We start from the raw sequence: 25,063 nt of genomic DNA on the forward strand, positions 1-25,063 counted from the left end.
CCATTCTCTCTCTCTCTCCCTCTATCTGTCTTTCTCTCTGTGTCTGTCACTCTCAAATAAATAAATAAAAATTAAAAAAAAAAAAGGGCATTTTGATGGGCACAGCATGTCTTTTTTGCCAAACACCAGTACTGGTGTCCTTCCTAAGGCCTATGACTTTCCCAGCCATAGGCTTTTGACTAGATTTTTTTTCAATGACAGATATGAATTCATTCTGGAGGGAGCCTCAAATCCAATCAGAGAGCAGTTGGTTATTCCCATAACAGTCATGGCACTGTTGTACCAGTGGGCTCTTCTTGCCTGGATGGTTGGTTGTGTAGCTCACAGGATCCATTGCTGGTTAAGACAGTTGATGACTTTTCTCCCCCAGTAGGTACATAGTACTTTTTAGCACTATTACAGCTCGCTAGCTTTCAGAAAGGATGTTTTCAGCTCAGTTTCAGCTTAATTTCTTAGTATCCTGCAACCAAAACATGTGTCTTCAGCAATAGGGTCCTTACTATCTAGTTCTGGTGGGCAACCAAGAACATTGGCAGTGGCCTGTATTAAATTTTTCTTTTTATTTATTATTGCTTCTTGTGGCTGCAAACAAATACCAGACCATTTGTGTCACTTTTTTCATCCAGTTTATATGATTGGCTTGAGAATTGAATCCAGGCCAGCAGGCTTTGCAAGCCAGTACTTTTAGCTGCTAAGTCCACTTTCCAGCACCAATACTTGTATTCTTTTGTTTGATTCTGTTTTTCAAAGTAGGGTCTTGCTCTAGCCCAGGCTAAGCATGTAGTCTCAGGGTGGCCTCTCAACTCTCCTCCTACCTCTGCCTTCCAATTGCTGGGATTAAAGACTTTTAGAGGTTTAAGGGGCTTTGATGTATTGCTCCACTGGAGATCAGCCCAGTTACTTTTAGAGTGTGTTCCTATTTTATCTATGCTGAGTAGTGAAGACAGTTCCCTTCTGGTGCCCTCAAGGCTTGTCTCAGTACTGTGTGGGGGAGGGGAGGTACATCTTTAGCTTCCTGCAATCTCCAGCGTTCCCAGTGCTGGTCCTGAGGGAGGTGAGGCTGTGGAACCTGCCTGAAGATGTTGTGTGGAGTTCAGCTGGTCCCCATCCTCTCCATCAGCTTCATCTAATTTTGTAAGGCTACTGTGCATGGGCAGAAGCTCTTTCCCATAGGTTGCAAGGTGCTTTGGGACCTACAGTGCAAAGCAGGGCAGTTGTGAGTGAGGAAAAGCACTTCCTGGTGACCAGCTGGAGCCAGTCCATGCTCATTAGCAGCAGGGCCCTCCTGTTTCTCCTCCAGGGATCTCACCTGGCTTTATAAGTTTGTTTACAAGATCTTGTCTCTTGCCAAAAAAGCATCTACATGTTACTTTTTTTCTCTGTCAAAGGCTTCTGTTTTGCCATCTTCCCTAGTCAGTCTTAAGATTTTTCTTTTTTCTTTTTCTTTTTGGTGTTTCGAGTTAGGTTCTCTAACCCCCTAACGCAGGCTGACCTGGAATTCACTATGTAGTCTCAGCTCAGGCTGGCCTTGAACTAACAGCGACCCTCCTACCTCTGCCTCCCAAGTGCTGGGATTAAAAGCGTGTACTACCACGCCCAGCCAGTCTTAAGATCTCAATACATTATTTTAACAGATCTCTGCTCTCTACCCCATGACTTTTAAAAACATGGCGGAGGGGAAGGATCTTGGTATAGTAAAAAAAAAAAAAAAAAAAAAGAGAGAAAGGAAGTTCAAACAAGACAGTAGACAACACACAATATGATCCTCACTGTCTTCCCATTTCTTCTTGAGATGTATATGTTTCCTCTGTATTTCTGTCTGCAGTGTGGTGGACCCTGATGCATCAGCACTTCTGGTGTTTTATTTCCTTTAGAATGTTGTGAAATACAGAGTGAGATGGCAGCCCTGCTGATCTCATAGCTTCTGAGGCACTGGGCTCAGGATTGTTTCTTCCGTTTAGGGAACCTTGTTGGAAAAAGCAGAAGAAATGAAAGGGAAGACAGGGCTCAACAGCAGTTTATTTGGGGCAGTCTTAGAGGGGCTCTGACCAGGTCAAAAAACCACTTCCCTGGGCTGGAGAGATGGCTCAGCAGTTAAGGCACTTGCCTGCGAACCCTAAGGACCAGGGTTCAATTCCCCAATTCCTATGTAAGCCAGATGCACAAGGTAGAGCATGTGGACTGGAGTTTGTTTACAGTGGCTGGAGACCCTGATGCACTTATTCTCCCCATTCTGTCTGCCTGTTTCTCTCTTAGAGATCTCTTTCTCAAATAAATAAACAAAATATAAAAAATTAAAACTAGATGGGTGTGGTGGTGCATGCCTTTAATCCCAGCTCTTGAGAGGCAGAGGTAGGTAGGAGGATTGCTATAATTCGATGCCACCCTGAGATGACATAGTAAATTCCAGGTCAGCCTGGGATAGAGTGAAACACTACCTTGAAAAAACAACCAACCATCCAAATAAACAAAAAAACTGTTGATCATACATTGCCATAAAAAATAGTTATGTTGGGCTGGAGAGATGGATTAGCTGTTAAGGTATTTGCCTGCAAAGCCAAAGGACCTAGGTTTGATTCCCCAGGACCCACATTAGTGTTTGCAGGGGCTGGAGGCCCTGGCGTGCCCATTCTCTCTCCCTCTTTCTCTGTCAAATAAGTAAATAAAAATAAAAATATTTTTAAAAAGTGTTATATATATTTTTAAGGCCACCTTCCTTTCAGACTATGATGTACTCATAAGGCCATGGGAGTTATTAGAATTCTTTAGTTGCAGGGTGTTTGGCCTTGCCTCAGGGCTTGGGCCACTTCAGGGTAGTGATAATGGGGATGGGTGGTCTGGGTCATTCCAGGAAAGTGATAGGAATGTGATAATTGGGAGGAGTACTTGGGTCACTCTTGCAGTCAGAGTCCACAGTTGTACTCATTCTCATTTCTAACAAACCTTAACAGTGGAGCCTGTGACTTCACTACCTGAAATACCCTACCGGCAGATGCCATCTTACTGCCCATTGTGACCCTGAGAAGGGACCTCTTCTCATTTTTATAGCATTTATTACTATCTGCAATTATCCTATTTCTTAACATGCACTTTGTCCTCCACATCATACACTCCAAGAAAGCAAGAACCCTATATATTTGTTCACTGCTATAACCTTAGTACCTAGTACTGTGCCAGATGAACAGAGGTGTTTAATAGTGCTGTTGCAGCGAATGGGGCCTCAGTGATAAACATTTGCCAGGCATGAGGGAGCCCTTGGGTTCCATCCCTAGCATTAGGGTGTGGGTAGGGTAAGGCACTGAACTAGTAGATTACAGCCTGGATCCTCATCTAGGTCCCCTGCTTTCAGGAAGATGCCTACTAGATAAGAATGCCCACCTAAAAGGAATGATTCCGTTTTATTGTCTACCTTTGTAATCTCACACCCATAGAAGCCATAAAGGAACTAAAACAGCAGAAATGTTCAGAAATCAGGAAATGAAAGTTTAAAAAAAGAAGTATTATCTTCAAGAAGGAATTTTTAAAAAAGCTACCTGAAGGCTGTGGCATGGCTGGATAGTTAGCGGAGTTGGGAGAGGAGAGGGTGTCTTCAGCTGCAGATTCGTCGGTGTTTGACTTTTCTCTCGGTATTTTGCTGTGTGACCTTAGGGCTGTGCTAAGTTCGCCTTTAATGCCCTACTTTCTCATTGGCAAAATAAATGTGCCTGAATTTCAAGAGCTCGTGAGCTAAGATTACGAGGTTAAAGGTCCAGCCCATAGTAAGCACTGAAGTGCTAACTGCCCAACTACAGTTTTGTGGAGCAATAGAAAAGATGAGGAGCAATTCGCCGCGCTAGGAGCACGGTCCTCCTCGTCTCTGTGGTGCAGGTCCCGCGCTTGCGCTTGCGCAGTAGGTGCCTGGGGCGCCGGGTTGAGTGGAGAGCGGGACTGCGCGGTGGCGTGTGGAGAGGTGCGGTGGGACGGTCACCGGGCAGGTAACTGCCTCCTGGTGGGCGCCGGGAGGATGTGGTGGGCGGAGCGAGCTTCTGGCTGGGGCTGGGGCTGGAGGGCTGCCTCGGAGCTGGGCGGTGTTAGGTCCACCTGAGAGGTCAGGGGAGGCGCCCCGACCTGGGCCAGGTGGCTGCCGAGCCGAGGAGCGCCCGCCCGCCGGGTCCACCGCTGCTCCCGGGGGAAAGACCGACTCCGCCGCCGGTTCTCCTCAGCATCTAGCTTTTGTTGGCCCACTTGGGAAACGGGAGACCAACACCTCACAAGCAGCCTATTTCCATCCTGGGATGAATTGTGGAGGTCTTTCCGATGAGCTTTTCATTCTAGCGAAATACAAGAAAACACACTAAACAAAATATTTTGTATTAGTCAAAGAAAGTTTGGGTTTTAAGAAATGTTAGGGCTAGCCAGGCGTGGTGGCGCTCGCCTTTAATCCCAGCACTTGGGAGACAGAGGTAGCAGGATCGCTGTGAGTTCTACATAGTGAATTCCAGGTCAGCCTGTGCTAGAGTGAGACCCTACTAACCCCCCCCCCAAAAAAAGTGCTCAATAAAGAAGGTGTTTTGATCAAAGGATGCAATTTTTATAGTTATTTTGAAAAGCAGTTGGACTATATGGCAGGAACATCAGAAATGTCAAGATGATTCCATTATTTCATTTCACAAACACAAAACAATTCATAATGCACAAAACATGCAGAAAGTAGGTAAACAGATTATTACATAAAATATAGAAAATTTGAAAAAAAACCTTGTTTTTGAGATAGGGTCTCACTTTAGCCCCCATCCTACCCTGAAACTCACTCTGTAGTCCCAGCCTGGCCTCTAACGACGATCTTCTACTTTTGCCTCCCAAGTACTGGGACTAGGTGTGTGGGCTGCCAAGCTCAGCTATATTTGAAATTTTTGTACTGGGAATTGTTAAGATACACAAAGGAGAATGAGTGAGTTCCTTTGTGCCCATCACTGTCAACAGAGATCAGTATTTTGCCCATCTTGTTTTTATGATATATTTCAAATTAAGTGACTAAAAGTATTTTGGTATACATGAATGCAAGAGTGCTTTGAAAATAATATAGAATTATATATGCCATCACAGCTATTAAAATTCAAAACCAGATATCCAGTCTATGTGTGCAAAAAAGACAAGGAAGTACAATAAAATAAACTAATTGCCTTTTAATAGTGCTAATGTGGATGATTCCCCTTGTATTTAAAATCTTTAATAGGATGGCTTAGCGGTTAAGCGCTTGCCTGAGAAGCCTAAGGATCCCGGTTCGAGGCTCGGTTCCCCAGGTCCCATGTTAGCCAGATGCACAAGGGGGCGCATGCGTCTGAAGTTTGTTTGCAGAGGCTGGAAGCCCTGGCACGCCCATTCTCTCTCTCTCCCTCTATCTGTCTTTCTCTCTGTGTCTGTCGCTCTCAAATAAATAAATGAAAAATTTAAAAAAAATCTTTAATAAATATTTCAAGAAATTATGTTTTATTGTTATGTATGATGGAGAAACAATAAACAACTAGAAGTACATTACCTGAACTGAGCACAATAAAATATGTCATAGCAGGTTCACTGTTTTAATAAGTTTATTGATGCTTTGACTAACCTGGGTCTAATTTTATAGCCATGTTTACATTAATATTCTTGTCTGCTACTTCATATTAATGTTCATTATTGAGCGTATGTGGTCAGCCTATGTGTCCAAATCTGTAACTAAGTGGTCTAACTTTGTAAAAAATTTATTCTGCTTATTTCTACCAGTTTTCCCCCTGAGGGTATATTCAGCATAGTTTCCTTTGATGGGATCATGCACACTCACTGTCTCTCAACACATGCACACACACCTCTTTTCTTCCTTCCCTACAAAGGAATCTAACCCAGACTTTATGTATTTACATAACTGATTACAATTTCTTTTCTTACATACATTGAAATGGGATTTGACCAAAAATCTATTTTGCTTTTGACTAATGAGCTAGAGCTGCATTTTATTTTATTTTAATTTAACTTAATTTATTTATTTGAGAAAGAGGCGGTGGACGGGGGAGCAGAATCTGAGTGTGCCAGGGCCTCTACTGCAAACAAACTCCAGAGGCATGTGCCACTTTGTGCATCCTGCTTTATGTGAGTACTGGGGAATCCAACCAGGGTCCTTTTCCTTTGGTTTTGCTGGCAAACACCTTAACTGCTAAGTCATTTCTCCACCTCTAGAGCTGCATTTTAAACTTATGATACAGTACATTCAAAAACAGTTAACAATTAAGGGAGGGTCGCCTGCCAAGAAAATGTATAAATGAGATTTGTTTCAAGTCTTTGAAGAAAGTTGGTTTCACAGGTATGCAAAGAAGCCTTTCCATCCAGATGTCCTCAGAGATACTATGGATCAGTCCGGAGTTCTCCTCTGGGTAAAAGCAGAACCTTTTATTGTGGGTGCCTTGCAAGCCCCACCTCCATCCAAATTCAGTCTCCACTATCTCAGGAAGATATCCACCTATGTACGAACCCGGGCTACAGAGGGAGCTTACCCACGCCTGTACTGGTCCACATGGAGGCACATTGCATGTGGGAAGCTGCAGTTGGCTAAGGATCTAGCATGGCTTTACTTTGAAATATTTGATAATCTTTCGGTGAGGACCCCTGAAGCACGTCTGGAATGGTCTGAGATTTTGTCCAGCTGCACATCTGACGACGAAGTTGAAAAGCAAAGAAATAAGGTATGGATTGATGTCTGGTAATAATTACTTTGGAAAATAATCTGTTCTCATTTTCTGCCCCCCTCCCCCTCCCCGTGTGTGTATGTGTGTATGTACGTGGTTGCTATGGGCATGCATAGCGGTCAGAAGACAAACTTAGATGTTATTCTTGGCCTTCCACCTTGTTTCAGGCATTTCCTTAGCTCTTGCTGGCAAGCATCTGGGAGATTATTCTTTTTCTGTCTCCTGTCCAATAAGCTTACTGGCACTGCAGACCCCTGCTACATTATCTTTTTTTTTTCAAGGTAGGGTCTCACTGTGGCCCAGGTTGACCTGGGATTTCACTGTACAGTCTCAGGGTGGCCTCAAACTCACAGTGATCCTCCTATCTCTGCCTCCTGAGTGCTGGGATTAAAGCCATTGAGCCACCATACCCAGCTCCAGTATCAGCTTTTCATGTGGGCTCTGGGGATCTGAACTCCCACACTGGTAAAGCAAGCACTTTACCCACTGAGCCATTGCTCTTTATTTCTTTGCTTTTTTTTTTTTTTTTTGCATTTGTGTATATAAAAAAAATTGTGTATATTTGTGTGAGGCTGCATGTGCATGTGTGTGAATGTGTTTGCGAAGGCAAGAAGTTAGTTAATGCTGGGTATATTCCTCAATCCCTCTCTACCTTATTTTTATTTATTTAATGGCATTTTCAAATACAATCCCTCCTTGCACTTCCCCTCCCCCTTGTGTATTTCTTTCTTCTGTTTACAAGTCATAAGTATCCTGTCATCTGTCCTTCCCTCCCTACAGTTCATCTCTTTATATTCACTTTTGGTTACAGTTCTTTTTTTTAAAAAATTTATTTACTTATTTGTAAGCAAAGAGAGAGAACGGGCACACCACAGGCTCTTGCAACTGCAGATTAACTCCAAATACATGTGCCAGTTTGTGCATCTAACTTTATGTGGATACCAGGAAATCAAACCTGTGCCATCAGGCTTTGCAAGCTCGCACCTTTAACTGCTGAGCCATCTCTCCCCAGCTTGATGTTTTTTATTTTGGCTTACAGTCTTGAGGGGAAACTTGGTGATGGCAGGGGAAAACATGGCTTGAGCAGAGGCTGGATATCACTTGCCACAGCAGGTAGAAAATAGCAGCAGGAGAGTGAGCCAATCTGTGACAAGGGGAAGCTGGCTACCGCACTCCTCAGCCCAACCCCAACAACATACCTCCTTTAGGAAGGCTTCACCTCTGAAATTGCCCCAGCTATGGACCAAGCATTCAGAACACATGAGTTTCTAGGGTAACATCTCATTCAAACCACAACATGCAATACGCTTTTTACCAACTGAACCATCTCCTCAGTTCCCAGCAGTCTGTTCTTAATTTTTGAACTAGCAGTATAGTTTGAAGTCTTAGGTTAGTGGCCACTGTGATCCTAAAGTACCATTTGCATTTTGTTTGTTTGTGTTTTTGATTTTTCGAGGTAGGGTCTCACTGTAGCCCAGGCTGACCTGGAATTCACTATGGAGTCTCAGGGTGGCCTCAAACTCATGGCAATCCTCCTACCTCTGCCTCCCGAGTGCTGGGATTAAAGGCATGTGCCACCACACCCAGCTCCATTTGCATTTTGAATTTTAGCACTTCAGTTTGGCACTGTTGCATGTATTCAGTGAAGTAGTCCTTGCTTACCAGTGCTTTCTCTCTTCCAAAGGAACAATGAAATTGAAAATATAAAATATTTCACTGACTAAAATCATTTTAGAGTGATTGAACTATTAATGTATCTTAGTTAAAGGCACCTGGCTTTTTTTTTATTTGAGAGAGAGAGAGAAAAAGAGAAAATGAATAAGAGAATTAGAATGGGTACCAGGGCCTCTTGCCACTGCAAATGAAATTTTAGATGTATGTGCCACATTGTGCATCTGGCTTTACGTGGGTACTGGGGAATCAAATCTAGGCCCATAGGCTTTGCAAGCAAGTGCCGTTAACCACTGGGCCATCTCCCCAGCTCCTATTTTTTAAGTGAGCATTTGGCACATGCTGGAATCACCATGATTGGGACAGTGTATTCATCCATTTTCTTTTGCTAGTGAGATTCCATAGTGTGTGTCAATGTTAAAGAGCCTTTAGTTTGGCTGATGGTTCTGGAGATTGAAGATAGGTTGAGCGGCCATGTATGGTGATAACTTTCCTGCTGGTAGAATACTGAGGTAGTATAGAGTATCATAGGTGAGAGACGTGTGTGTGTGTGTGTGTGTGTGTGTGTGTGTGTGTGTGTATTAGTGTCTTCCCCCCCCCCTTTTTTTTTATTTGAGGTAGGGTCTCACTCTAACCCAGACCTGTCATTCACTACGTAGTCTCAGGCCTACCTTGAACTCACAGCAACCCTCCTTCTTCTGCCTGCCTTGAGTGTTGGGATTAAAGGTGTGTGCCACCAATCCCGGCTTAGTGACTCCCTCTTATCAAGCCACAAGTATTCAGTTGTGGTGGGGTTCTACCTTGTTGTCTTCTGTGTTCTTCATTGCCTCCCCAAACCCTTGCCTCTGTTAAACACCTCAATCAGATTGTTTCTACCCTCTTAATTCCTCACAGTGAGGATTAAGTTTCAAAATGAATTTTCAGAGTGGTCAAACCATATTCAAACCAGGTAATTCTGCTTCTGTCTGCCTCTTGCTCTTCACAGCTCATGTCTTCACATAAAATAAATATCAAAATGTCATCTGGATAGTCCCAAAATCTTAACTTGTTCCAGTATCAGTTTGAAAGCCCAAGTTCTCATTTTGATATTCTAGGCATATTTTCAGCTGTTTAGATTGGATAAACATTTCCATTCCAAAAGGAATAGGCAAATAGAAAGTAGTAACTGGCCAAAGCATGTCCAGAAGCCACCAGAGCAGGCCTGGGATGTTAAAACTCCCAGGTTCTCTATCCTGGGTTTGGGTTGCTTCCCTCCTCCTCCACCTGCCCCAAACCTTAAGTGGCCTTGCCACCTATAGCTTAACTAGGCTCATAGCTCTCTTTCTGTTTAAGAGCCCCATGACTGGGCTGGAGAGATGGCTTAGCAGTTAAGGCCCTTGCCTACAAAACCAAAGAACCCAGGTTCAATTTCCCAGGACCCATGTAAGCCAGATGCACCAGTTGTTCATCTTCAGTGGCCAAAGGCCCTGGCTTGCCCATTCTCTTTCTGTCTCTCAAATAAATAAATATAATTGGGGGAGGGGGAAGAGCCCCACGACTGCAGCTTTCCTGGATTAGTATTGCACACTGGTAGCTTTCTAGTTCAGAGGTCTTGATGGGGTTCCCATTCCTATAGTTTTAGTATGCATTGCCCCAGTGAGGCCTTCTGTAGCAAAAATGTCCCTTAGGCCGGTTTCTCTTCTTGACCTCCTAGGCCTTGCTTTGAAATCTCAGTGGAAGCTGCCTTGACCTTTGAGCTCTTGCATTCTACACACCTGCAGAATTAGCAGCTTGTTACACCAGCAGCTGACACTTGCTCCTTTGGACCAGTGTTAGGTGGTATTATACTCTGGGCCTGTTTGAACATAGCTGATGTGGCCACATAGTGCATCTCTGGGGAGCAGTGTACTGTATCACTGCTTACTCTTTGACAGTAAGCCCAAGGAGAGCACCCTGAGCCTATTCCTCTAGGCGGTGGTTTACTTTTAGGTCTCTGGGCCTGTAGTGGCAGAAGCAGATTTCTCACAGATTTCTGAGCTACCCTCCAGGTCTCTCATTGCCCTGTCACACAGCATCTGGCCTCATTTTATCCAGGCTATTCTCTGTGGCAAGTGGTTGCTGGGCTTCTCTGCATGATTTTCCTTGCTGTGTCCTTGGGCAATCTACAAAGTTTTCACCCCTTTGTATTGTGCTTCCTTTTAAATTGCATAGTCTACTTTTAGATCATGTCACGGCTCTTGAAATGTGTGTAGTCCCAAGTAACCAAGCAACAGCTTGAACACTTTGTTTGGATATTTCCTCTGCCAGGCACTTAATGCCATCACTTTAAAATTCAGTGTTCTATAAAGCTCTAGTGTATGAGCACAAGATCATCCAAACTTTTTTTTTTTTTTTCCCGAGGTAGGGTCTCACTCTAGCCCAGGCTGCCCTGGAATTCACTGTGTAGTCTTAGGGTGGCCTCGAACTCACAGTGATCCTTCTACCTCTGCCTCCCAAGTGCTGGGATTAAAGATGTGCACCACCACGCCTAGCTTCATCCAAACTTTACAGTGGTATTATAAGAATGACCTTTATACAGTTTCTGAAATGATACTCCTCATTTACATCAGCATTCTGGTTTTGTCCACTTATCCAGCCTCTAAGGGTTCTAGCCTTCCTACTTTTCTAAGTCCTCACTAGAATCACATAACCAAATATCTGAGGCTGTGTAACTTTTTAGTAACTGATTTTGAGGCTGAAAGCCTAGGCAGCACTAGCTCTGGTACAGGCCCCTATCACAATGCGTAAGGTGTCATGGTGGTTAGCAGTGCTGGGGGAAAAGGTCACATGTTAAGATCAAAAGCCAGCAGGGGGCTGGAGAAATACCTCAGTCAGTCAAGTACCTGCGTAGCATGCAGGAGACCCTAAGTTCAATCCTTAGCATGCCATCAACCAGGAGTTTTGGTGCACACCTATAATCCCAGAAATCAGGAGGTAGAGGCAGGAGCCTCAGAAATTTAAGGCCATCCTCAGATACAAAGGAGTACAGCCTTGGCTACATGAGATTTGTCTCAGAAACAAATAAAAACCAGTAGGACAAGAGAGACTGGTCTTGTTCTTTCCTAGCAACCCTCATAAAATAACCAACTTAGAGTCCCAGGAGGACTACATTAATCTGCTCTGAAGACGGCACTCTCAGCAAGAGCTAGAGAACTCCAACTAGAGTAATAACCATTCTAACATATGAATGACCTCATCGTATTTTTGTAGGGAATAAGAGATAGTTTATTTTATAGCCAAATATGAGTGACCATGGTACAAGAACACAGATTCATTTTACCCCAAATACCATGTTGCAACATCTCATTATGCTTTTTAAAAATACTTTATTTTTTATTTATTTATGGGGAAGGGGAGAATGGGTGCATCAGGGCCTCTTGCCCCTGCAAAAGAACTCCAGGCACTTGTGTCACCTTGTACATTTGGCTTTAAGTGGGTACTGAGGAATTGAACCCAGGCTGGCACTCTTTGTAAGCAAGTACCTTTAACTGCGGACTCTTCCCCAGCCTGATCTCATTGTGGTTTTGAGTATCATTTTTTAAATTGTTATTTATTTATTTGCAAGCAGCGATAGATATAAAGCGAAAGGAAAAGAGCAAGTGAGCAAATAGGTGTGCCAAAGCCTCCAGCTGCTACAAAGGAACTCCAGATACATGTGCTACTTTGTGTATTTGGCTTTACATGGCTACTGGGGTTGTTGACCTTTGCAGGCAAGTGCCTTAACTGTGGAGGCATCTCCCCAGCCCCTTGATTAGCATTTTATTGGGATATATTCATTGTATAAAGTGCTGGATTTCATAAGGACAATTTCTTTCAAGTATGTTAATACTTTGGCTATGTTCACTCTGCATTTTATTTTTAATTTTTTATTATTTTTATTTTTTAAATGTATTTTATTTTGATTTATTTGACAGAGAGAAAAGGGGAAGAAGGGAGGGAGGGAGGGATAAAGAAAGAGAGAATGGGTGTGCCAGGGCCTCCAGCTGCTGCAAATGAACTCCAGACGCATGTGCCACCTTGTGCATCTAGCTTATGTGGGTCCTGGGGAATCAAACCTGGGCAAACACCTTAACCGCTAAGCCATCCCTCCAGCCCCTCACTCTGCATTTTCTTAATGGTTTATGATGTTAAACACCTTGTGACCTGCTTATTGGTCCTTTGTATGTCTTTTGGGAACTTGGGAAAATGTGTATTCAGCAGGTTTTGGCCTTACTTATTGGTCCTGTTTTGTTTTTCCTGTTTCCTTATGTGTATGCTTTTCTTTCTTTTCAGCATGAAGGATCCCTTCAAGTATTTTCTGTAAAGCTGCTTTGGTTGTTATATATTCCTTAAGCCTGTTTTAGTTGTGGAATATCTTGATTTTTCCATCTATTTGAATGGATAGCTTTGCTGTCTTAAGCAATCTTGGTTGACAGTTGTTAACTTTCAGAACTTGGAATACATCATTCTAAACCCTTCTGGCTTTTAAAGTTTGTGTTGAGTAATCTGCTGTTATCCTGATGGACTTGCCTTTATATGTGATTTGATTTTTCTGATTGCTTTCATTATACTTTCTTTGACTTGCGTGTTTTGTAGTTTAATTATAAGATGGCTGTAAGGAGTCGGGTATGGTGGTGCATGCCTTTAATCCCAGCACTCAGGAGGCAGAGGTAGAAGGATCACTGTGAGTTCAAGGCCACCCTTAGACTACATAGTGAATTCCAGGTCAGCCTGGGGTAGAGCAAGACCCTACCTCAAATAATAATAATAATAACATGGCAGTTAAAAGTTCTTTCCTCATTTTGTCCATTGACATTCTAAAGGCTTCCTGTTTCTGCAAGGGCATCACTTTCCCATCACTTTACCTCCCTCTGTAGCCCAGGCTGGCCTTGATCTCATGGTGATCCTCCTACTTCAGCCTCTCAAGTACTGGGATTACAGGCCCTTATCACCATCCCCCTCTTCAGTATTGGTTTTTGGTTTGGGCTGTGTTTTAATCCTTTGATAGGGTAGGGTCTTGCTATGTAACCCAGGCTGGACTCTATTTTAAGATGTTTCTATCTTAGCTTTTTGAGTGCTAAGATTACAAATGTGCACCACCATCCTCACATTTTCTTTCTTTAAGTCAAATAGACCCCCATTTTTAAAACAATATTACAAATACCTATTCTCCTATAATTTACATAAATACCAGGAATGAGTTTGTTACACCAGTGTTGTAAATTTTCTTGATAAGTCTATGAATCATAGGTTAAACCTCTATTTCCTGTATTTTTTTTCTTCCATTTATTCATTTACTCATTCAAATTGCCAAGGTTGCCTTTTCACCTATAAGATCGAACTTCTGGGGCTGGAGAGATGGCTTAGCAGTTAAGACACTTGCCTGCAAAGCCTAAGTACTCACATAAGCCAGGTGCATGTGTTTGGAGTTCATTTGCAGTGGCTGGAGGCCCTGGCACACCCATTCTCTGTAATAAATAATAAAATATTTTTAAAAGATTGAACTTCTGAAATAATGTACTTCATCTTTTCCTGTTTGCTGATGGGGGGGGGATTTCTGTGGCTGTCTGTGAAGTTTCTTAGAAGTTTCTTCTTAGAAGCATCTATGTCTGAGAATCACTGGTAGCAGTAGTTCTGAATTTGATTGTTTAGGATCAAGAAACTGAATTTAGTTTACTGTATATACCTGCTTGTAGACCAGTGGTAGTGGTTTAACAAATACTGTCTTATTTTCTTCTCAAACAGCTTTCAGTAGACACCCTACAGTTTCTGCTCTTCTTATATATACAACAGTTAAACAAGGTCTCCTTGAGGACATCTTTGATTGGAGAAGAGTGGCCTAGTCCCAGAAACAGATCTCAGTCTCCTGACCTGACTGAAAGATCCAGTTGTCACAATAAGGTATCATTTACATCTTGGACTTTTCTCTGAAAGTGATACTTTGTAAAGGAGATGATTTATCTTTTTTATCTCTCTCTCTCTTTTTTTTTTTTTTTTTTTGTTTTCTAGGTAGGGTCTCACTCTGGTCCAGGCTGACCTGGAATTAACTCTCTCATCTCAGGGTGGGCTCGAACTCATGGCAGTCCTCCTACCTCTGGCTCCTGCATGCTGGGATTAAAGGCATGTACCACCATACCCGGCTGGTTTATCTTTTTTAAAGTTACATAGATTGAAGCCAAACATGATCGTGTATGCCTATAATCTTAGCTTTTGGGAGGGATGATGAGGCAGGACACTTTAGTTCAGGCTGACCTGGAACTCTGTAGTCTCATGCTGGCCTTAAACTCACAGGGATCCTTCTAATGCAGACTCTTAGAGAAGCATAATGGTTTTACTGTGGAAAACAAAGACTCAATATTTTCCTATAATCATTCTTTGGCATATAAGTATCAAAGTAGTATGTGTTTGGATTGCATCATGTTAAAAGGAGTTTTAAAATATATATATATATATTTATTTATTTACTTGCAGACAGAGAGAGAAAGAGACAGACAGAGAGAATGGGCATGCCTGGGCCTCCATTCACTGCAAACGTACAGATGCATGCACCACTCTGTATCTGGCTTTATGTGGGTATTGGGGAATTGAGCCTGCGTCGTTATGCTTTCTGGCAAGTGCCTTAACAGCTGAACCACCTCTCCAGCCCTAGAAGGTTTTTTTTACTTTTTTTTATTTTTTAAAATTAATTAAGTTGGTGTTGAGTTGCTGATTTAAATTTTATTAAAAAAAATCTGTAAAATGATGAGAGAAATAGCTCAGTAGTAGAAAGTACTTGCTTGTATTCTCAGGTTCAATTCCCAGCCCCTCACATAAAGCCAGACGGGTGTTCATTTGCAGCATTAAGAGGCTTATGCATGCATATACAAATAAAGGTGTTTAAAAAATTGTTAAATGAGGGCTGGAGAGATGGCTTCATGGTTAAGGCACTTGCCTGTGTGAAGCCTGAGGTTTGTTTCCCTAGTACTCATGGTGGCACATGTGTCTGGAATTTGTTTGCAGTGGCTAGAGGCCCTGGCCCATTCTCTCTCTCATAAATAAATAAAAATGAAAAAATTTAAAAATTAGTAAATGAAGTTTGGCTTTAGATTAAGATAGAATTTCAAACAATTCCTGAAATGGTCCTAAACATACTTCTGTTTTGTACTACAGTTTTTGTAGAAGAACATTCCCAACATGCACAATTATAAAATCATCTCTGGCTGGGCAAATGGTGCATGCCTTTAATCCCAGCACTTGAGAGGCAGAGCTAGGAGGATTGCTGTGAGTTCAAGGCCAGCCTGAGACTACATAGTGAATTCCAGGTCTGCCTGGTCTACAGGGAGATCCTACAAAATCTCTGGAAAATGTTGAGGATGCTCTGTGTCCTATGATATCAAGTAGTCTGCAAATTCTTTATGTAAAAATTAACAGAAACATTCTTCTTACTAGTATGAAGATTTTCTTCCTGCTTTCATGAATGGTAAAGTTATATGCATTCCAAGGAATTTGTATATTGAGTATATGTGTGTATGTATGTTCATATATGTGTAGGGTATATGTATGTGCAGGCCAGAAGTTTATTTTGGATGTCGTCCTTATTGCTGTTCACCATATTGTTTTGAGAAATGTTCTCTCACTGAACCTGGAACTCACCAATTCGGTTTGACGAGCAAGCTAGCAAACCCCAGGAGTCCTCTTGTCTCTGCCTTCTCAGTACTGGGAATACAGGAGTGAGCCATACATTTGCTTTTACCTGGGTTCTGGGAATCAAGACACAGGCCCTTGTGCTTATGCAGCAAGCACTTCCCTAACTGAGCCATCTCTCCAGCCCTCCCTCGCAAAGAATTGTTTTAAAATAAATATCTTCCTTTTTGATTATTAGCAAATGTTCAATTGTATACCTGTTTTATATGTCTGTATACCTGGGATCATGTAAAATTTTCTCAGGCTAAATGGGAATGGGAAAAATTTAAGAAGTCCTATGTTGTGATATGACCTGTCCCTACACTGAATTGGGTCAAGAATGGACTCAACTAGAATAGCCAATTTACAGCTATGTATTTGACCTTTGGTTTTAGGACAGGGTCTCCTTGATGTTAACCAGGCTAGTTTCAAACTCCTGGGCACAAGTGATCCTCCAGCCTCAGCCTCCCAAGTAACTGGAATGACAGGTACACATCATCATGCCTGGCTCCCATTGCTATGATTTGAAATTGATCTGATGTGAAATGATGACCTGGGACCATCAATCCCCCTAGAGACTGAAGAATTTACCAGTTGATAATGGGTACTTGAGCTGAAAACTCTTATGACATTGGGAATTATTAGAATAGGCACACTGCTCATGAGTGACATGCACTTATAAGGGATTAGAAACTGAATGACTCATCAGGCACAGAATACTTCTCATCAGAGAAAAGGAAGAGAAAGGAACAGATGTACAGAGAGACATTGGCCTATGAAAGAGAAACAGATGGCTTTCCATGCCTGCTCTCGTAAGCCCTGTTTCTGCTTTAGTTTGGGAGATAACTTCAGTTCTGGGATATCCCTACAGTGAAATCTAGATTTACTTAATTTGTAGTCCTATGCCATCTGCCCACCATACTGCCTTTTCTCCCCCTACCCATGTCTAGGTAGTTGTCAAGTCTCCGTGATTTTGTCTCAAAATAACTCTTTACATCTTTCCCTTCTCTACATCTCATCTAGGTTTCTTCATTTTTATTTGACTTGTATCGTCAGGACCTAGCTGCTCTCCCTGCTCTTGGTCTCCTGTCAGTCACCACAACGTGTGCACATGTATTATACTCCTCTTCTGTTAAACTCCGTCATTGAGCCTCGTCTACTAAGAAGGAGGGATATCATTTGAACCTAAATATAGCTCTTCCTTCATCTGTTTTCCTTGGGATCTAAATGAGAATTTATTTTAAAGAAAAATAAATGTTTAGCTGTTTAGAAAATAAGTTGAACTTCCCTGTCACACCAGATAAAGTCCAGGTGTTTTAGTATTCAGGGCCTGTCATGATTGGTCTCTTCCTACCATTTCAGTTCCCACTTCCCAGCCAGCATGCTTCCTACACCCCCCACCCCCCCAAGCTTCTAGTTCTGTGCACAAAGTTCTGTGCTTTCCACATTTTGGTCCCTGTGCCTATAATGCTTTTTTTTTTTTTTTCTTCAGCTTGCTTAAGTAACCCAACATCAACCAAGAATTTATTCAAACAACACTGCACCATGATTCCCCACCTTCCCCACCCACATAGAGTTAATTGTTCTCTTATGTTCATAGTATTTTACAAACCTCTGTAATGGGTTCTGTCCAAGTGTGTTGTGCATGTGTATCTCTGTTGTCTTCTCATCACATAGACTCATGTTCTTTGAGGACAAGTACTGTGGTCTTATTCAGTTTGCACGTTCATCATGAAACATTGTTTATGCCAAATAAGAGCTGTTAAAAATACCTGTTAAATGGATAAGGTAAATCACTGGGACCAACTCAGACCTTATCTCAGCCTTGTAATTTCTCTTACATCTGGTCATTATAAAATCATTTCACCCAGTAGAATTTTAAATTTCTTCTGTGACGAGAGAAGATCAGTTGAGAAGCCCAATGCGTCATTGAAGATCTACCATGCTTATTTTTATATTTAACCTAGAATGTTTCCTAGCACTGTGAGCTTGGGAAAATATAACCTCTATATCTCCAGTTCTTCATCTGTAAAATGGCATTATCTATTTTGGGAATTGCTGTTAGTATTAAAGAGTATGTATAGCACCTAATGATTAGCACACATTAGAGATTATTTTGTAGTTGCAGGTTGAGCATCACTGATCTAAAAATCAGAAGTACTTTAGAATCAAAAACTTTTTGAGAGGGTGGGGAGATGGCTCAGTGGAAAAAGGTAGCTGCTTCCAAAGCCTGGTGGCCAGGGTTCATTCCCCAGTGTTGCAGTCCAGCTCGCATTGCTGGTAGAAATCACCCAACCAAGAGCAGCTTCAGGGAAAAAGAGATTTATTTTGGCTTACAGGCTCGAGGGGAAGCTCCACGATGGCAGGGGAAAACAATGGCATGATCAGAGGGTGGACATCACCCTCTGGCCAACATAAGGTGGACCACAGCAACAGGAGGGTGAGCCCAAACACTGGCATGGGGAAACATGCTATAAAGCCCATAAGCCCACCCCCAACAATACACTCCCTCCTAGAGGCATTAATTCCCAAATCTCCATCAGCTGGGAACCTAGCATTCGGAACACCTAAGTTCTAACCAGCAACAAGTCTCTGGCATTCCAATTCCGCCCCTCCAGCTAGGCTACTCACAGTCCTGGGAAACTTCATCAGGGCCGGCAGCTCTCCTTGGCAGCCATCTCATGGTCCCGGCATCTCCACTGGGTCTCCACATGCAAGCCCCGGTTCATCCTCATGGCCCCATGGGGTCTCTGTGCAGGCAACCAGCAAACCCGCTTCACACTGCCCATGGCCATTTCTAAAACACAAGACTGTGTTGCAAACTCAATGACCCTCTTTCCAGCATTTCTTATACTCCACGATACCAGGTAGGGTGCCAATTTGTTAATCCGGGGGGGGGGGGGGTAAAGCAGATTTTGAAGAACAGGACACTCCTTGAGCACTCAGGCCCTTTCAAAAGAGTCTACATTCTTCTTGTTGCCCTAGCGCAGGTCAGCTAACCTGTCTCAAAGCTTGTAATCTTTCAGTTGCAGCTGAATGGGAAACAGTTCACCCAAAGATTTTTCTTTCTGTGCCATATCCGTCTGCTCACACCAGTTCATTTCTATGCAAAGCAACCCTGCACAACTTCTCAGGACACGGCATAAGAGTAAGCTTCTCACACAAACTGCTAGCCCAGTCCAGGCAAAGGTCTTTCTCACCCTCATAAGCCAAACCTCACAGTCCATAGTTCTTACTGCATTCAGGTCTTGTAGCTCTGACCAGAATCGTCCATCAAGCTGTACTTACAGCACTGCAAGGCATCTCTTAGGCCAAGGTTTCAACTCCTTCCACATTCCTCTTGAAAACCAGCTCCAAAAGGCCCGAAACCACATAGTTGTCTAGCAGCAATCCCACTCCTCGGTACCACTTTACTGTTGCAGTCCAGCTCGCATTGCTGGTAGAAATCACCCAACCAAGAGCAGCTGCAGGGAAAAAGAGATTTATTTTGGCTTACAGGCTCGAGGGGAAGCTCCACAATGGCAGGAGAAAACAATGGCATGAGCAGAGGGTGGACATCACCCCCTGGCCAACATAAGGTGGACTACAGCCACAGGAGGGTATGCCCAAACACTGGCATGGGGAAACATGCTATAAAGCCCATAAGCCCACTCCTAACAAATCCCTCCAGGAGGCATTAATTTCCAAATCTCCATCAGCTGGGAACCTAGCATTCGGAACACCTAAGTTTATGGGGGACACCTGAATCAAACCACCACACTCAGTGCCCAAGTAAAGCCAGATAACATGAAGTAGAACAGAATCTGGAGTTCCTTTTCCATAGCAGTAGGTCCTGGCATGCCCATTCTCTCTTTCTGTCTCTCTCTGTGTATGTGTGTCTATCTTCTTGCAAATAAATAAAAAAAAATTTTTTTAAAACCCTTTTTGAGCGAGGGCTTAGTGGTTAAGGTCTTGCCTGCAAAGCCTAAGGACCCATGTTCAACTCTTCAGAACCCACGGAAGACAGATGCACAAAGGTGAGGCGAGCGCAAGGTCGCACATGCCCACTATTTAGCACAAGCGTCTGGAATTTGATTGCTGTGGCTGAGGCCCTGGATCATCAATTGTCTTTCCCTCCTCTCTTCCCCCTTTTTTCTCTTGCTCTCTTTCTAAAATTACAGAAAAACAAAAACCCTATAGGGTGTTGTTGTGAGGCCACAAATAGGAAATCCCACAGCTGCGTTGAAGTGACAAATTGCAGAGTGCAGGTGTACTAAAAATATTACATAAAATTACCTTCAGGCTATGTGTATAGGGTGTATGAGACATAAATGCATTTCATGTTTATGCTTGGTCCTATCCTCAAGATACCTTCTTAGGTAAATATAATTTTCCAAAATCTGAAAAAGTCCAAAACATTTCAGACAAGGAATATTTAACCTGTATTGTTTTTGAATTAGCTAATGTAGAGGGATACTCTGTTTAGAAATATCACATATACTTAACTTTATATATAGCTATCTAAATTATTTTGGGGGCATGAGGCAACATATAAATGCAAAATAATTAAAACATAAATATTTTACATCTTGTAGAATCACTTTGTTCTGTTAAAAGTGCTTCCTTCCTTTCATTTTTGTTTTTTAGAACTGGAATGATTACAGTCACCAGGCTTTTGTCTATGATCATCTATCAGATCTTCTTGAGCTGCTTTTAAGTCCAGAAGAACTCACTGCATTGTTTCACTCAAGCCGAAGCAGTCTGATCTCTCAAGAAGCTGTTGTGGCACTCAGCTTTCTTATCGAAGGCACAGTGAGTAGAGCCAGGAAAGTCTACCCACTTCACGAGCTTGCACTGTGGCAACCCCTGCATACAGAAAGCGGCTTCTCCAAGATCTCCAAGTCCTTCTCTTTCTACAAACTGGAAGCCTGGTTGAGAGCCTGTTTGACTGCGAATCCATTTGGTCCATCTGCTTGCCTCAAGTCCGGAAAGAAATTGGCTTGGGCTCACCAAGGTATTTTAAAAATATTTTAGTCTATCTGAAATTGAATGGCAAGGAACCTTATGTTTTCTAATAGATCAGTGGTCAAATTTCTTCTAGCTTCATGTGGTGGTGTATACCTATAATCCTAGCACTTGTATAAAAGAATACTTGTCTTTTGTATATGACTTACTCAACACAGCAGTAGTCTCAGAGTTGGCTTATTAGGGTTCTTTTAAAAATATTTTTATTTATTTACTAGGGGAGAGAGAGAAAGAGAATATGAATGATGGGTGCATCAGGGCTTCTTGTTGCAAATGAACTCCAAACACATGTGCCACTTTGTGAATCTGGCTTTACATGGGTACTGGGGAATTGAACCAAGGATGTCTGACTTTGCAAGCAAGTGCCTTTAACTACTGAGCCATTTCCCCTGACTCTGACCAGGGCTCTTTTGGTTACAGTTAGTTTTCAGTCTGCTGTGCTTTTCTCTGATTCTGACTGTCTGTCTTGGGTGTGTGTGTGTTTGTGTGTGCACATACACAATCATGTGCTCACTTAAGGCATTTCTATTTCCTATTCAACATTGGCCAAGCCATAGCAATAGCTCCAGTGATTTGGTTATAAAGATGAGGTGTTTTTTTTAAACCATATAAACATAAGCAAAGATGTTTCTAAATTAGAAATTATATTTACAATAGAGAGAATCTAGCATTTGTTAAATCAAGCATCTATTTCTGGGAGTCCAGCTATGGCTAACTGTATAGGTGTTATATGAATCTTGGGCTCTTATGTAAGTTTCAAGAGAAGAACTGGAGGCACATTCTATAAATACCTGTACTACTGAAACAAATGCCAGGCCAAATGGATGAAAGAAAAATTACAGACTATATTTCCACAATCTCTGAATTTCAGAGATAGAAACAAAAGGTTCTATATAAATATTTAAAAATACCAGTTTTGTGTCAGCTTCTTTAGGGAATGCTAGAAGACCGAACTCTGAGGCCTTGTGTGGCCTCAGCATGCACTGAGCAGTGCCTTTAAAAAGTATCAGATTTCTTTCTCACTAAAAAATGGACTTGTAGCTGGGTGTGGCACACACCTTTAATCCCAGTACTCAGGAAGCAGAGGTAGGAGGATCACCATAACTTCAAGACCCCTTTGAGACTACATAGTAAATTCTAGGTCAGCCTCAGCTAAAGTGAAATCCTACCTTAATAAAAAAGCACTTGTAAAGAAATTGTATTTAAGAATTCTGTATTCAAGGGCTGGAGAGATGGCTTAGTGGTTAAGGCACTTTAGGCTGTGAAGCCTAAAGACCCACGTTCGATTCCCCAGGACCCATGTCAGTTAGATGCACAAGGTGATGCATGCATTTGGAGTTTGTCTGCAGTAGCTAGAGGCTCTGGTGCACCAATTCTCTCTCTCACATAAATAAATAAAATAAAAAGGAGAACGTTTACAAAATTTCTGAGGCTGGAGAGATGGTTTAGCACTTATGGCACTTCCTGCAAAGCCAAAAGACCCAGGTTTGACTACCCAGGATTAAAGATGTATGCCACTATGCCTGGCTTCTCCACATTTTTTTATCCATATATTTTTAAAAATACCTTATTTTCATTTATTTATTTGACAGAGAAAGAGGGAGAGAGAGACAGACAGACAGACAGATTGGGCACAACAAGGCTTCCAGCCACTGCAAACAAACTCCAGATGCTTGCGCCCCCTTGTGCATCTGGCTAACGTGGGTCCTGGGGAATCGAACCTGGGTCCTTTGGCTTTGCAGGTAAACACCTTAACCACTAAGCCATCCCTCTAGCCCTCCACCTATTTTTAATATCAATTTGTGTAAGACCTTGTGATGGGAAAATGTGTTCTCATGTATTAAAAATCTTGGGAGTAAAGACATGAACTGAAGTAGAATTCATAGAACAATACTATTAGTAAATTACGAGGAGTGGAAAATGTGGAGAACTGACACAGGCAGTTTTGAGGGGTTAATTATAATTGCGATGCTAAGGTAAAACATCTTGGAGGAGAAGATATTTGAATCAGGAACTTACTAGCCTTCTGGTCTTAGACACATTACCTAAAAGGTAAATCTACTGACAGTCTTATGTGGATTATAGGTTTATAATTTTTTTTAATTAAAAAAATTTATTAGCATTTTCCATGATTATAAAAAAATCCCATGTTAATTCCCTCCCTCCCCCGGTTTATAATTTTTGAATACTAATTTTTTTTGGGGGGGTTTCAAGGTAGGGTCTCACTCTGTTTCACGCTGACCTGGAATTCACTATGTAGTCTCAGGGTGGCCTTGACTCATGGTTATCCTCTTACCTCCCTCCCAAGTGCTGGGATTAAAGGCGTGCGCCACCAAGCCCAGCTTGAATACTAATTTTGAAATGCTATAAATACACAAAAAAGAGTAATACTACTTCTTTTTCTAGTGCTTAGGTCTAACATATTTTCCTCACATGTGTCTAAGTTAGACATGTATAACCTCAAGTGGTTATGTGTTTTCTTGGATCTGAATGTATCTTATTTATTTGTATGTTTTCTTAACTAGTTGAAGGTGCAACCAAAAGAGCTAAGATTGCTTGTAACACTCATGTGGCCCCCAGGCTGCACCGCATGGTGGTGATGAGCCAGGTGTACAAGCAGACATTGGCCAAGAGCTCAGATACTCTGGTGGGGGCCCATGTCAGGATTCACCGTTGCAACGAATCTTTTATCTATCTACTCTCCCCCTTACGGTAAGTACAATCTTCAAACATTTTGATATTTTCTTTGGCGTAGCATTGATTTATTTTCCCCCATAAGAAAATATTACTCTTTTTAAAACTTATATTCTCATTAAGAAGAATTTGTCTCACTTAAAATTTGTTTTCAGATCTGTGACAATTGAAAAGTGCAGGAATAGCACCTTTATCTTGGGTCCCGTAGAAACTGCTCTTCACCTCCGTGACTGTGACAGTGTAAAAGTCATCGCTGTTTGCCATCGCCTATCCATGTCTTCTACAACAGGCTGCATTTTCCACATTTTGACACCTTCACGCCCACTTATTCTTTCTGGGAATCAGAGAGTAACTTTGGCCCCTTTTCATACCCATTACCCAATGCTGGAGGACCATATGGCCAGGACCGGCCTTGCTACAGTGCCTAACTATTGGGATAACCCAGTGGTTGTGTGCAGAGAAAACAGCGACACAGTCTTCCGGCTCTTACCACCTTGTGAATTCTACGTATTTATTACTCCCTTTGAAATGGAAGGGGACACAGCAGAGATACCTGGGGGTCTTCCACCTGCTTATCAGAAAGCACTAGCCCAACGAGAACAGAAGATACAGATCTGGCAGAAAACTGTGAAAGACGCTCATTTGACAAAGTAAGTGTTTTCTTGAAACAATATTTACATTTTATGTGTAATTTCATGGGAAAAACTATACATTTTATAGCTGTGCTAACCAAAATTAATATAAGGTGTGTTTTGTTAAGGCTTCGGTTTTTTTAAAAAAAATTTTTTTTTTTAATTTTTATTTATTTTGAGAGCAACAGACACAGAGAGAAAGACAGATAGAGGGAGAGAGAGAGAATGGGCGCGCCAGGGCTTCCAGCCTCTGCAAACAAACTCCAGACGCGTGCGCCCCCTTGTGCATCTGGCTAACGTGGGACCTGGGGAGCCGAGCCTCGAACCGGGGTCCTTAGGCTTCACAGGCAAGCGCTTAACCGCTAAGCCATCTCTCCAGCCCAAGGCTTGGGTTTTAAGTTAGTTTTCTGGGCACTTTGTTATTGGGAGATAAGAACAAGCAGGTATTCTTGGATTAGACTCTCTGTTAAGAAGTTTACATTGGTCTGGGCTGATTGCACAGGCCTGTAATTTCTGCACTTGAAAATCTGAGGCAGGAGGATCACAAATTAAAAGCCATTGAGGGCTACATGGTAACACCTTCATTCAAAGGAAGAAGAAAAAGAGGATCTTAACTTTAGTTGACTTAGCTAAGACTTACATTAACTGAAGAAATCATGTATAGAACAAGGCACATAATCCAATCTTAAGTAATGAGTTTTC

At 42.2% G+C, this 25,063-nt stretch overlaps 1 protein-coding gene across 8 annotated transcripts in view; it reads left to right on the forward strand.

The window, feature by feature from the left end:
- Tbccd1 (TBCC domain containing 1) overlaps nucleotides 1–25,063 on the forward strand; it is a 37,083-nt gene that overhangs the window by 2,069 nt on the left and 9,951 nt on the right. For 4 of the 8 annotated variants that reach the window (XM_045150709.1, XM_045150703.1, XM_004654300.3 and 1 more), the window contains exons 2-7: nucleotides 6,011–6,108; nucleotides 6,320–6,698; nucleotides 14,115–14,270; nucleotides 20,658–21,024; nucleotides 23,561–23,747; nucleotides 23,885–24,379. In XM_045150709.1, coding sequence (XP_045006644.1) covers nucleotides 6,107–6,108; nucleotides 6,320–6,698; nucleotides 14,115–14,270; nucleotides 20,658–21,024; nucleotides 23,561–23,747; nucleotides 23,885–24,379 — 1,586 coding nt within the window. In that variant the 5' untranslated portion in view covers nucleotides 6,011–6,106. Of the gene's footprint in view, nucleotides 1–3,895; nucleotides 3,975–6,010; nucleotides 6,109–6,319; nucleotides 6,699–14,114; nucleotides 14,271–20,657; nucleotides 21,025–23,560; nucleotides 23,748–23,884; nucleotides 24,380–25,063 lie in introns of those variants that run through there. The other 4 variants (XM_045150708.1, XM_045150704.1, XM_045150706.1 and 1 more) reach the window with 3 other exon arrangements.

Source organism: Jaculus jaculus, chromosome 5 (genome assembly GCF_020740685.1).
Source record: "Jaculus jaculus isolate mJacJac1 chromosome 5, mJacJac1.mat.Y.cur, whole genome shotgun sequence".
In the NCBI taxonomy this organism is placed as follows: domain Eukaryota; kingdom Metazoa; phylum Chordata; class Mammalia; order Rodentia; family Dipodidae; genus Jaculus; species Jaculus jaculus.